Raw genomic sequence first — 13,386 nt, 5'->3', positions numbered from 1 at the left:
TTGAGCAAGAACAACAGGGCTTTTGGCCCCAATTCTACATTGACATTACACCTGAATGAGACACGGAGAACTCTCCCCCCCCCGCCCTTGGATAATACTGAAATGAACGAGCATCCTTTGTATGATTAATCTTTTTTTTTTTATTATTATGACCTGTTTCTGAAGCTAGATATTGATAAGAGAAATTAGTGTAGCTGCTGGCTTTCAAGTTGTTTCTACTTCCAGCAAAAGAGTCTAAAAGATGGCATTACAAAATGTTGTTGCTTATTCACAGTTCTATATCATATGCTAGCAGGAGGGAAGAGGTATATATGTTGGTTTCTGCTTCTTCACAGACAGCTAGGCTTGCAGAATCAATGTGTAATCTAGGGATAAAATTGGACTGTTTCTAGCAAAAGCAACAATTCTTGTGATCTAATATACAGCATCCCTGTATCCAAGTTGGAACATTACAGTCTAGATGAGTGAACTACCAGAGCAGTGGAAAAAGCAGCTGAATAATTAGATTCAAATAACATAGTTAGTTCATACTACTGGCATTACATTTCACCTGGCATTACAAGTGAAGTTCCTTGAGGGTCTATCCATTTATTAGATGTGGAGGATGAGTAGGAATACATTTTCATCAGATGTGGTTTACAATATCTGGTTTTGGGCCCCTAGGATATTGATAAACTTGAGCAAATCCAGGGAGAGCCACTATGGTAGTCAGGAGGTACACATCCTGTGAGGGTATGCTGAGGGAGCGAACTGGTATTGCTTAGCCTGGAGAAGAAACTAGTTGCAGTCTTTCAATATTTAAGAAGTTACTAAAAAGATGGATTCAGGTACTTTACAGAGGTGCATGGTAGGAGAATGAGAGACAATGATCATGAACTACAACAAGGGACGTTCTGACTGGATGTAAGGGCGGGGAGGGGGGAGGAATTACTGTGGGGGTAATTAAACACTGGATTAGATCTACCAGAAATTCTGCAATTTCTGTCCTTGGAAGTTTTCAAGTTCCAACTAGACAAAGTCCAAAGCAACTTAGTCTAGTTGCTTCGGTGCTGACCCTGCTTCAAGGAGGAGGTTGGTCCAAATGACCTTCCAACCTGAAGAATTCCTTAATTCTGGGAATTGATCCTCCAGTCTGGCCATTATATGGTAACATATGTTAACTGTAGTCAAATAAACAGTCAGCAGTCAAAGTCCACACAATGGCTGATTATTTGAATAAGTTGATACCATAGTTATTCCTTTCCTGGTGTACAGTAATATTTAAAAAAAATCAGAATTGATTCATAATTCTTTTCTCATAAACAACAAAGTGAGACACATTCATGCTCTTTTGGGTGTGTTGATTTTTGCAATGCAAACAAAAACATGTACGTGTGTCACTAAAGTAAGCAACTGAGAATCTGATTTTGTCCAGGAAGCATAAAATGAGAATAAAATACTTATTTTGCTGCTTTGCCATTTATCTATGCAAGATGGAGAGCTGAGTATGATCTCCCTGCTTGAAAGACCACAATTGCATTTTAGGTTCCCAAAGCAAGCTATTTATTGTTGGTTTGTTCAACAAAGTGTGCCCTCTGGGATTACCCTTTGTAATTGGGAAAGAAAGAATTTTGTTTAATTTCTCCATTTGGAAAATTTTTTGCTTGACTAGCAACAAGACTCCTAGGTCACTAAGCAATAGTGTTCTGCCCTAATTGCCTTCAACTTATTTATGTTTCCAAGTTAGGCCTTTGGTAGTCGTTTTTTCCAAATTATATAAAGTTGATATCCAGCTGTCCTGGAAAACAGAATAGTTTTTAGAATGTTCAGATGTAAAAATTGTATTTGACAATATTGCTTCATGTAACAACCTTAAGGTTTTTCTTTAAAAAGAATGAATCGGCACCAAAGGACACGATTTTTTTTTCCCCTGATCTTATCTGTCTCCCCTCCCCACAAGCAAATTTGTTCTCTTTTTACATTAACTAAGAACATAGTCATGGCAGTTTGAGAAAATATCGTCTCAAGTTCCCAACTCTGCCCACATCATAGACAAAAATAAACGTGTAACTAGAATGTGATGTATAATACATGCAGTCCAGACAGTAGAAATGTATCTAGGTTCCTCCAAATCTGTGAGAAGGAGTAGAAAAAGAAAAAGAAACCCAAATGATTCTGTGTTACTGAGTATATAATGCTCATTTAAGCAAAAGCATGTTTCGTGGTAATATTATCTCCTGGTATTATTAATACTACTATGATTAGCAATTTCTGTTGAGCAATTTATCAATGCACAGGTCATGCATCAGAGGGGTCTTTCATGACCACAGAACAAAGATTGGTGCTGCCTTCTAAACAAATTTGCACATTTCTTTCAAATAGTAAGTTGTTTAGGAGGAAGAAGAGAGCAACATTTTTAACTCGCATATAATTTTCAACTTTTTGGGATTTTCTCCTATTTTAAGGTCACTGCCTTTATGTTGCAAGACAATAGGTTTTTCTCCAGATACTTCCTAGCTCTGGATTTCTTTTGAACTACCTTCCTGAATGATACTTAATGTACTGTTTTCCCACTCTTATCTTCACACTTTCTTATATGCTGTTCCTTATGTTTAGAAATTCTTATTCTCCATGCCAAATATCCACCCAATCCACGTTCACATTCTTCCTTTAAACTGCATTTCCTTAAAGTCTATCAAAAATAATCTGCAAGTTAAGAAACATATCAACTCTGCCTTGAGATCTGACAGTCTTCTGATCATCAGATTTGCTACTGCAGGCTGAATTCTTTAACTTGTGCATAATATTGACTAAATCAGGGCCTAATTTTTCCTGAATATCACATGTACTATCTTTTTCACCAAATATATATATATATTTTAAAGTACCCCAAAGTTCAGCCCAGCTGGTTTCCTAGAGGCCATCTGGCTGAGCTCTGCTGCTTGTTGTCTTGTTCTTGTCATTCTAGCTGAAAGCCCACTGATGGGAAAAAAATGAGGTTAGTAAGAAGTAGGATGAGGTAAAATTTTTGTTTGCAAGTTAACAGAACTTATGGAAACAGCTATCTATGAGTTGTAGAGTGGTGGGATTTTTTTTTCACGTTGTGGAGGGTTTTTTTGTTTGTGTTTTTTTTGGGGGGGGGCGTTTTTGGTTTTGTTTTTTTTTTCCACACAAAACAAGGGAAAGAATTGTTGAAATGATAAAAGCAAGTTTGTTTAGGAGTGATTGGTTGAAATTTAAAGTGCAGGAGGCATATCTAAAAACTTCTGGATGGTTAAGATCTGTTAAGCAGTTATGACTATTTCATGACCTAGTCTGGCATCTGGCATGCTTGTGCACTTTGTTCTTCATGTGTAGCAAAGGTTTGTTATGTGGCTTTGGAAGACAATTTCCTGTGAGGTAAAGGATCTACCATAAATAAAATTTTAAATCTATAACTGGTTCATTGTTGGAGAGCTTTCTCTAAACAAGGATTTGAGCATAAACCTTTAGTAGGCTCAGTGAAATATATAGGTACCTTTCACTATTATGTTTTGAAAGGTTGAACATGTGACTTCATATGCACTTCAATTTCTTCTACTTTCTGAAGAAGCTTCCTTGCTTTTGGCTAAGAAATATGCACGAGTACTTGGAGAGCAATAAAAGAACAAAACAGACCGTGTAAATAGCAAAAAAAAAAAAAAAAAAGGAAAGAGAGACACGCATTGTTTTATCTTTTGCCACAGAGTCCTTGGCCATATTAGTTGTCTACTCTGGAGAGAATGTCTTAAAAAGTGACCCTGGAAACAGCTGCCAGTTAAATTAATGTAACTGTAGTTTGTGCTGGACGCAAGCCATTGAATGAAGGGGAACAGATGGGTAAAAGCTTTCAGGTCTGGAATCCCTGAGGAAGTGCCACTTTCCTTTGGTTCTCCTGCCACAGCTGTCCTGTTTCTCCAACATGGAATGTGGGGAGTGCCAGGTTCTTGCAATGTCATGACTGGGGAGAAGCCTCTGCTCTAAGAACCTCGCAGATCTGTCCTTTCCCATAACTCACTTTTGCTGTCCTTTCCATACAAGAGCTGGGTCCAGTATCTTGGGCACATACTTAACCAGATAAAATTATGTTATTGGAGTTTTGTCTTAAGCCGATTAGTTCAAAGAAAACCCCAGAATGAGTAAGAACTACAAATGAATCAGAACATACCTTTGTGAACTTGTATACAATTCTTAAAAACATTTGTTTTCATGGGGAGGTAATGCTACTTATAACCTCATTTCCTTAAATTCATTTTAGTACTAAACAAAAAAAAAACCTGGAAACAAAGACTTTGCATCCAAAACAGAGTAATTAATAAAAGTTTGATTCATGCAATATTAACTCCTAACTGCCCCTAAAAAAAGTGGAATCGGGAAACTTTCAGGCTGCCTAAAATACACTTACCTTAAAAAAAAAAAAACAAATTTTTTTTTAATCTGGGTCTAGTAGTCTAAAAAGTTAGTGAAATACTGCTCCTCAGTATTCCTAAAATATGTACATTCTTCAGTTGTTTGCTGATTGTCTGCAGCATGAAATTCAGCCTAGAATTCGTGCAAAAAAAAAAGATTGTAAGCCACTCCTCCGATTGCTTTGCTACAAGAGAAGTAAACCTAAATGCTGGCTGCTAACAAAACAAAAATTTTAACTACTGCTAAAACAAATGAAGCTGGCTGATAGTATTTCAGAGCAAAAAATTGCTGTTTTCAGATACAGTTGCAATCTTCCAGTAAGTCTTAAATTTCCATTTAACTATGTTAAAATAATTATCTGTGAGTGAAATTGGGTCTAATTGATTTTTCTCTTAATGTATGAGGGAAAAGCCTAAAGCTGGGACCAGAATGGATTCTGCTGGAGTTAAGTACGTAACTCCCAGAAAACATTATCCATTAAACTCTGTGGGAGGTAGTTACCAGATTTCTTTAAACTCTGATATAAAATTTTAGATACATAACCAAACCAAATGCCTTGTTGTAGGAGTTGTTCTTGTTGGTTATGGACCAGCATCACCTCTCACCCCCAAACTTTTTGTTTTTCAGTCTCAGCAGAGTGTCATAACTAGCCATTACTAGAGATGTTCTCCTGAGTGCTCCCAATCAGATCAGGCTGGACATGCATCAAAAGAACATTTTACTTTCTGCCTGACCTAACTTTTCCTTTTTCTCATTCAAGCAGATAATTGAAAACCATCAAGTTTTATGTGTTCCTGAGCTATGAGGAAAACAGGAAGCAGAAAAGGAGATTCTTTCCTGTTGTGCTGCTCTGTAAAGCAAGTCCTACATGGGTAGCTTGTAGTCCTGAGGAAGACTGTACCCACTAAGTTTGAGAGACAGAAGTTTTTTAGAAGCTGGGGGACATTTGCTGTGTTCTTACGCTTTTGTTAGTTTCTTCCTTTAAAATATTTTTGTGACAGAATTATTCACGCTTATCCCTTGTCTCTGAGGTTGCAACCTGGAAGTGTTCTGATTGTCAAGAAGTATTAAGTCGCTCAGGAATTAATCTCAATACTTCTCGGAGTGAAAATGGATGCTTTGAATTCACATAGTAGTTGCATACACTTTGCACACCCCAGTGGTATGGTTCTGAATCTTATAAACAGAAACACCACTTTGTCTTCTAGATTTTACCTTGTACAGTTGTATGGATATTAATGTGGGTAGAACTCAGATCATTACTGTTATCACAGAGATGCCTTATATTAGTCTTGGGGCTATGACTGTGTGTTTTGGTAAACTGACTGAAGCAGTATCTTAATATCTTGCAAACTTAAGTATTTAATATGAGAAACTACTCTCTTGCCATAAGAATTAGATGCAGTAGGAAACAGTCAATTTTTTTTCTGTGTTGCGGACAATAAAGAAAGTGTCTTCCAATTTCCATGTAGTATCTCTTGTCACATAGGGTAAGAATGTAAATGAGTCAGCTTTAATTGTGGTTTTGTTTTTTTTCTTTTCCAGTGAATGTTTCTATAAACAAAAATTTTGAAGTCCTAGTGCAAAATATTAAAGCTTTCTATTAAGATATTCTGGATCTGGTTTTATAGGTTTTGTTTGTTTTGTTGTGTTGTTTTTTTAAAACTTCTTGAGATAACTAATGTATACCAACTTTGTGTATCTTAAATACTATAAACATGCTTTGTGTTTGAAAACTTATTCTGTGGTACAAACATAAGAAAAACACCCTGTTTTGCTCACACTTGGTTTGAATGAAATAAGTTTAGTGGTTTTTTAAGTACTTCAAAGCTGCAAAACCTAAATCAAAATGCTACGTGAATTCCATATGCTTTTACAGCTATACAAAAAGAGTGCGAAAAGATACCTTTCTAATATGGTAATGTTTTACAACCACTTTGCAGGACAACAAAGGAGTTACAAAAAGCAGCTCAGAATTGTGCAGTTCAGCTGTGTTCACTAGTATGCAACTCCCATTGTTGACAAATGAGAGTTGCTTGACTTGACTGCAGGCAGTATGAGGTCAAGAAATAATAATAAAATGCTTTCTTAACTGTTTATTTCTGCTTTTTTTATATATCCTTATTGTGATGTGACAGAGCATTTGAGGTCAACTGCCAAGCTATCAGTGGAGATGGAGTAAAGCACCTTTATCTAAGCCTTCGCTAACACGGTACTCAGCCGTGACTCAGAGAGGGTAAGATAACTGATTATACTTAGCTTTCTCTACTATGGTAAAATGAGTTGCAGAGAGAACACACTGAAAGCCAAGGGCCTCTAAATACTTTTCCCTTTTATGGAATAGAGCTCCCAGATCACCATTTCCTGGAGATTGTACTCTAAGCCTACACAGTGGTAAAAGAAAGTTCTCTGCATTCACTGATCTATATCTGACTACAAATTTGAGCTCAGGGGATCATTTTTTTCCTAACTATTTTAAGCAGTAAGTTTACAATAACAGACCAAAACATTAAAAAGCACTCCATCCTCTCTTCTTTCTTTTTCTTAGTTTTTTTCTTTACATTGTCTCATCTTAGTGTGGGAATAAGCAGAATCTGGTAAATAGGATAGGTAATTTGTTGTTTGTGTTTTTTTCCAAACTCATTTTGTAGGTGCAAAAGGCTCGTGCAGACTATGACTGTAGATCTTCGTCCACATCCACTCTTCTTGTGACATGTGAGTTAATCTCTACAAGTATTTAATTTTAAAAGGTAATTTTGAAGCTCTTGCAATTTCTAAAAAACTGGAATTTTTGGGGGATCATTTACTCTAATAAAACACTATAATAATCTCATGACATCCTTTGATAGGATAGAAGTAGGCCAGACAGAGTTTGATCAATGCCTAACAAAATTTCAAGATTCTGTCATTTCTTGTCTTAGTGACTAGGGTGCTAACATGTGCTTATGCACCTTCACTGTTTCTAAAGTGCAGATATATTTTTTTATCTATCCTTTCAGTATCTTCAGGGACAATAATTACAGTTGTTTCAGTTGGTATCTCACTGTATTGCATGTATTGTTAACATATCATTTCCTTCTTTGACTGAAACATGTTTGTGCTTGTGGAAAGGAGATAAAGCTGGCAAAGCCAATGGCAGCATGATTCCAAAGGCTGTTCAGCTGGCAGATGAGCCAAGCCTAGAACCAGGATAGTCATGCTCTCTGCACTTTGGCTCAGGATTCAGTAAGGCTGTAAGCTGTTTTTGTAGATAGAGGTGCGAATTTCAGTAGGTTCCAAGGCTGTACTCCTCCCTAATGCTCTACTGAAGAAGAAAAAAATGTACCTTCCAGGGAAATACATTTTCCAAGGACATTTCTTTCTTTTCTTCCTACATTTGTGAGATGCAGATAAACTCCTCTAATTCCGGCTAGAGTGTTCTCATGAAGCCCCCTTTTTCTATATGTTTTGATTCTCACTGATATTTACTGGGGCTATTTTCATTGCCTGATCAAATAGGTAAAAAGTAACTTTAGCAGTGATTGAAGAAGAACATTTATTCACTAGTATCTTAAGGTTCCATCATTTCTAAACCTTCACCTTTCCTACTAGTATCAGAAGGCAGTAATTGATACAGAAAATGGCAGAACTCCTCGCACAGCATGGAGCAAGAAGGTGGCTCCATTGGTTATATCCATTCGCATTTACAAGGTGTGATGTTTGTGCTGGTTACGCATCATAAAGTCTTTAAAGGATCTGGACTACTGATTTTAAGAACACTGCACAGGTTAAAAAATAAGCTTTTTAGGTTGAAAAAATAATCATTCAGGAGTTCTAAATCATATAGCTTATGAATTGAACTATGTTCTTATATATTTTGTTGAAACACCAATAAGTAGTGGCCCTTACTTTGGCACCTTAGAGGACTGCAGCAGTGCAGTCAAGGTGTGCAAAGACTGCATTTATTTTAAGAAGCCTCAGAATATGTATAATTACATGCAAGCTTTCACTGCTCCAATAGCATCCTCAGCACTGGGGTTTTCTGGAGAGATACTAGGAAAAATGGAAAGTCAGAAGAAATTTTCCTACTGGTCGGCACCACAAAGACTTGTAGCTTTTTCCTATTTGCAAGATAGCTCCGTAAGGAAGTCAGAGTAAGGTTCTAATTGTGTCAGAGACGGACTGAACTCAGTCCACTCCAAATCTGGGGGTTGTTAAGGTGGTGTAAATTCATCTTTCTACCCTCCGTTCTCCCTTGGCTGTACTTTCTGTGCTGCATCTCTAAGACAACACAGCTCGGGATTTGTCCCTTTCTATTCTTAGACAAGCTTACTGATTTTTTTTTTCTTTTAAAGTTTTTTTGCTTTTTAAATCTGAAAAATGAACTGAAACTTGATGTGCTTAATAGCTCTTTCTTGTTTCAATATGACTTGCATTACTATTTTAAGTTTAGTATGTACTAGGAACTCAGCTAAGATGGAGAATAAACCACTTTGATGCAATAGCTTATACAACTCCATGTAGGACTGCAAATACACTTTGGCCATGTCTTGAAACATTCCTGATTTTTCAGGCCCAGCATTCTGTTGAGTTGAGCCTATCAGAACCATTATAAATTCATAAGGCAAACACTAAGAGGGATTAGATAAACAGCCAAATTTATATCTTCTCTTTTTTTGTTTTTGTTTGAATTTGAGTTCTTGCAAACTCAGAAATTGTGTAGGATGCCAGGATTTTGTTACAGAGATGAAAAGGAAGTCCACATCACTTTTTTTAGTTACATCGCTTCTATCTCGTCTTCAGTGTGTTGTTAATAGTTGGTGACTGTTGGTTGATACAAAAATAATTGTTGAAACCGACAGATGTTTAATGCTACTGCTATCTGCCTAATCTCTGTGGACTTATTAAAATATATGTAATCATTAATGTTTTCCATCATATTAGGGACTTTAAAGATATTTTGCCTTAATAAACATTTTTAAATCTTCTTTTTATTCATAGAAAGCTTTCTCTACTCTTATTTGAAGTCAGAGGTGGGTAAAATCATGATACAAACATGAGTTTCCACTTATTGCAGTAGAGCTAGAAATTCACCCGTAATAGGTTCAAAATGTCTACAAAAGCTTGAAACATGCTGTTCCTACAGCATATACTGCTTTGAAAAAAATTGTGCTCACTGTTCAAAAAAAGTCTTTATCTTGGTCTTCATAATGATGTCATATATGCTGCATCTTTTCCACTGTCTGTATCAAAGAACTTCAATGAAATAATTATTTTTTTCTGAACACACTAATACTTGTGTAGAGATCATTTTTACAATCTACTAATTCTGCATTAAATTTCATGTGAGGTGGCCTTGTATTCCTCCTCTAGTAAAAGAGAAAATTAAGTTTCCAATATAATGTGTAGTAAATCTAATAAAAGCATGGGTCTTAGCTGCTTCTGTAGTCCAAAATTTTCACACATTCTGGAGGTTTTACAGCACAGAATTTTTTCTGTGAAAGCTGAGGTGAGGAACTTGTCACTAGTGAGGCTGCTTCAGTATTTCCTGTGAATGGTTTTGTCTCTCTTTTTCTCTCTCTCTCTCTTTTTTTTTTTTTAAATCAACACAAGTATTTTGATAATTTTAATTGTCAGCCTCAATAAACCAATGTGTTCCTGAATACATTTCTTTGCCCTTCCCTGAAATGGAAGGGAAAACTGTAGAATGTCAATCTTACAATGCTGCTAAGTGCCTTGCACTTCAAGTCATCTCCCCATCTCAACCTTTTTGTTCCACCTATCTTGATTTCCAGAAGAGTAAAAGAATTGAGATGAGATTAGTAATTCAGGTTTGGGAGAAGATAACATGTATTGGAGGTTGAACCTATGCTTGTAGGGTGTGTTTATCTCCTTGGCACACTATTGAAGTTGTTATATTACTGTTTGAGTGTATAGCTCCATTCTATACCCAGCTGTGAATTAACTGTAAAGGGAATATAGTTAGCTCTTAGGAGTCCAGTCAGAAACCGTGTACCAGATTGTCTCTGATAACTGCATTGTCTGTCATCTGTAGGCACCACCAAGGAGTTGAATGATTTATTTATGAGGACTGTTCCTTAACTATCCGGTAGGTGTCATAGTAAGTCTTGTAATACATACACTGTAGCTATAAGGATTAGTACTTAACATTTCTAACCTTCAGACTACTGTACAGGCTTTAATGCTGATAATATCCTTGTGAAGGCAGTAGCTCCCGTTGATGCTAATAACAAGAATTTTCTCAGCTAATAGGCAGTGATTTTTTTTTTTCTTCCATTTGGGCATTACTGCTATTTTGCTTCGGAAGTATCTTGCACAGTGTTGTCTTGTGCAGATGTACACCAAGTCTTTGCACAATTCACCTAGGCCTTGCTCTTGCTCAAAGGAAGAGTGCCACCATCTGGGTTTCCAGTTTTACTCCTTTCTTTGAGATCTGAGATCACGCTCTGTAGCATTAGGACTTTGTTAGTTACTAAAAGGTGTGTTATGGATATCCAGGATGCTGTTTCATTCTTAGAGGATTTTTAGAGAGGGTAGTTTGGTCACAGCCAAAACAGTCATAGTAACAAAAAAAAAAAATCTGTAAAAGGGAGGGGAGAGATGGAAATAGCAACAAGAACGGAAGGTTGTCCATTTTGAATGCATTTACTAAGTTATACTTGACCTTGAAAGCTTTAGTTAATAAAACACAAGATAGCACTTTTAATTTTAAACCTTAATACTGTTTGTTATTGTAAAGTGATCTCAGTGTTAAAGCATAGAGTTTTAAATGGATTTGATTTGGTTTTTTGGTATCTAACACAGCCTGCGGATCACAAGGCCTCTCAGTGCTTATGCCCTCGGGCTAACTTGAAACAGATATTCTCAGCAGTGCATGGTCCTGTTAGTCCACATTGCAGTTCCACGTGCTTCACACTGTCCACCATGCCAACCTTACCTGAAGACAAGGGACAATCAAAAGAGGCACAACACAACAGTTCTCCTCCAGCCAAAGTAAGTACTCTTACAAAGGTGTTTTCTGACACTTGTTGGAAACCTGAGGCTAAAACCTGTTTGTGTATATTTAGGAGTTTATAAAATAAAATCTAATCATTGCTATGTATTAGTGTGTTTTGATTAATTGATGAAGCTATGAACAATCTTGCAGTTGATATTCTCAGAATTCTTCAAATATTTTATAGACTAAGGAATGAGAACTGAAGTTGCTCAAGCACTTGTTTATCAATTTGATCTGGAGGCTTATATGTCTGTCTGTTCTGAACCATTTATATCAAAGCTGTTCAAAAATGTCCTTTGTGGTGTTGTTGCAGGAAACTTTAACCTTTGAGAAAAGAACTTAGGCTTGTACTTCATAGTAGTCTTGAAACATCTAGTGTTGCCTTTACAGATATGGAAGATGCTATGCAATTCGTGTGTGTGTGAAAGATGGAAATCTGCTTTTTGGTTTGTAGTATTTCTCAGTGCTTTATTTGCCACAGCAGTAGCTGAACATATACTGGAACTATACAGAGAGCAGATGGGTGCTCCCCAGATATATTCATCATTTTGCTACTCGAATTTGTGGCATCTACATGTTTTTACGTGTTTTATTTGCAGATAAATGTAAAAAATCAGTGAGAGATGATACTTGTCCCTTTTGAATAACCTATACCCCTGATAAAAAGTAATTTTATGTTCTAATAAAGTGGAGGGTTTTTTGAATTGTTAACTTAGCTGAAGTAAAGAACCGTACTGTGATTACAAAATCACAGGTTATCCAGATCATCCTGTTTTATGCAAACTGGTGTAAAGAAGGAGAGAATTTATAATCTGGCACATCCTCAGTTAAAAATGTATCACTGTCACTGGATTTGAGGACACTGTATTCTACACTTTAGGTGAAAACATCCGCTACTTTAACATTGTTGGAAAACATTGTCAGCAGTGAGCCCTACACTGATTTGTCATGCATTCCATCTAAATTGCACATTGTGCTGAGTGTTAGTTTCCTGGCTTAAGATAAACACCCCAGATGGATGCAAGTTCATCAGACTATTAGCTGAGAACATATATTAGATCAAGAAGATTTTTTTTTTTTTAACTCACCCATGTGAAGAGTATCTTAGTACAAAAGACTTGCTGGGTAAAACATACCCAAAGAGAAAAAAATATGAAAAGCTAGCAGACATCAATGAATCTAATCCTGAGTGTGCTTTTCAAATGGGAAAATGAAGAATTCCAACCACCTAATAAAAAAAAAAAATTAAAAATCATTTCTAATACATTATACAGGCCTTTTAGAGGTAAGTCTTAAATGAACTATGATAATGTAATAGTTCATGAATCAGTTAACTGTGCAAAACGCTTTGTTTTAGATAAATTGTTATTTTTAAGCACAAAGTAACAGTGGAAGGACTTTAACCAACACGCTGCTCATGAGCCTACTTAAGTTAAGGATTGCAACTAGTCAATGTTGTGAGAATTTGATCTTGTTCATGCCTGTTATCACTCGGGTCTTGCTGCAGTCCAAGTTCTACAGCATGGATATGTAATAAGTAAAATAGCTTATCGTTGTGAGATAAGGGCTTGCAAGCAAGGGGAGGGCATCAGAAGGAACTAACAACTAGTGGACTTGTTTTCTGCCACTGAACAAAACTTTCCAAGTCTGGAATCTCATCTTATCTAAAGTGCTGTCTGGTGTCTAACAATTTCCTCATTCTGTTTCAGGAGATGCTTCCCCACCTTTTTCCTGCATGCACAAATGCACACTCATTCACAAAACACTCCTGAGAAAAAGAAAATGAACCTTACATCCCATGTGAGGGCCCTGAAAATGATCAGGGGGATGGAACACCTCTCCTATGAAGAAAGGCTGAGAGAGTTGGGGTTGTTCAGCCTAGAGAAGAGAAGGCTTCGGGGAGACCTTATTGCAGCCTGTCAGTACTTAAAGGGGGCTTATAAAAAAGATAGCGACAAACTTTTTAGCAGGGCCTGTTGCGA

The 13,386-nt window shown here is 36.6% G+C and overlaps 1 protein-coding gene across 8 annotated transcripts in view; it reads left to right on the top strand.

Annotated features, from left to right (window-relative positions):
• The window catches only part of MRVI1 (murine retrovirus integration site 1 homolog), an 83,828-nt gene that overhangs the window by 28,366 nt on the left and 42,076 nt on the right, over positions 1-13,386 (top strand). For 7 of the 8 annotated variants that reach the window (XM_019474528.1, XM_009288823.2, XM_019474530.1 and 4 more), the window contains exons 3-6: positions 6,546-6,643; positions 7,059-7,122; positions 10,442-10,495; positions 11,212-11,400. In XM_019474528.1, coding sequence (XP_019330073.1) covers positions 11,332-11,400 — 69 coding nt within the window. In that variant the 5' untranslated portion in view covers positions 6,546-6,643; positions 7,059-7,122; positions 10,442-10,495; positions 11,212-11,331. Of the gene's footprint in view, positions 1-6,545; positions 6,644-7,058; positions 7,123-9,387; positions 9,420-10,441; positions 10,496-11,211; positions 11,401-13,386 lie in introns of those variants that run through there. The other variant, XM_009288821.2, reaches the window with a different exon arrangement.

Source organism: Aptenodytes forsteri, unplaced genomic scaffold, assembly GCF_000699145.1.
Source record: "Aptenodytes forsteri isolate BGI_AS27 unplaced genomic scaffold, ASM69914v1 Scaffold8, whole genome shotgun sequence".
In the NCBI taxonomy this organism is placed as follows: Eukaryota; Metazoa; Chordata; class Aves; order Sphenisciformes; family Spheniscidae; genus Aptenodytes; species Aptenodytes forsteri.
Note: the sequence above shows the minus strand (reverse complement) of the source record. Positions and strands in the feature narration are given on the sequence as shown.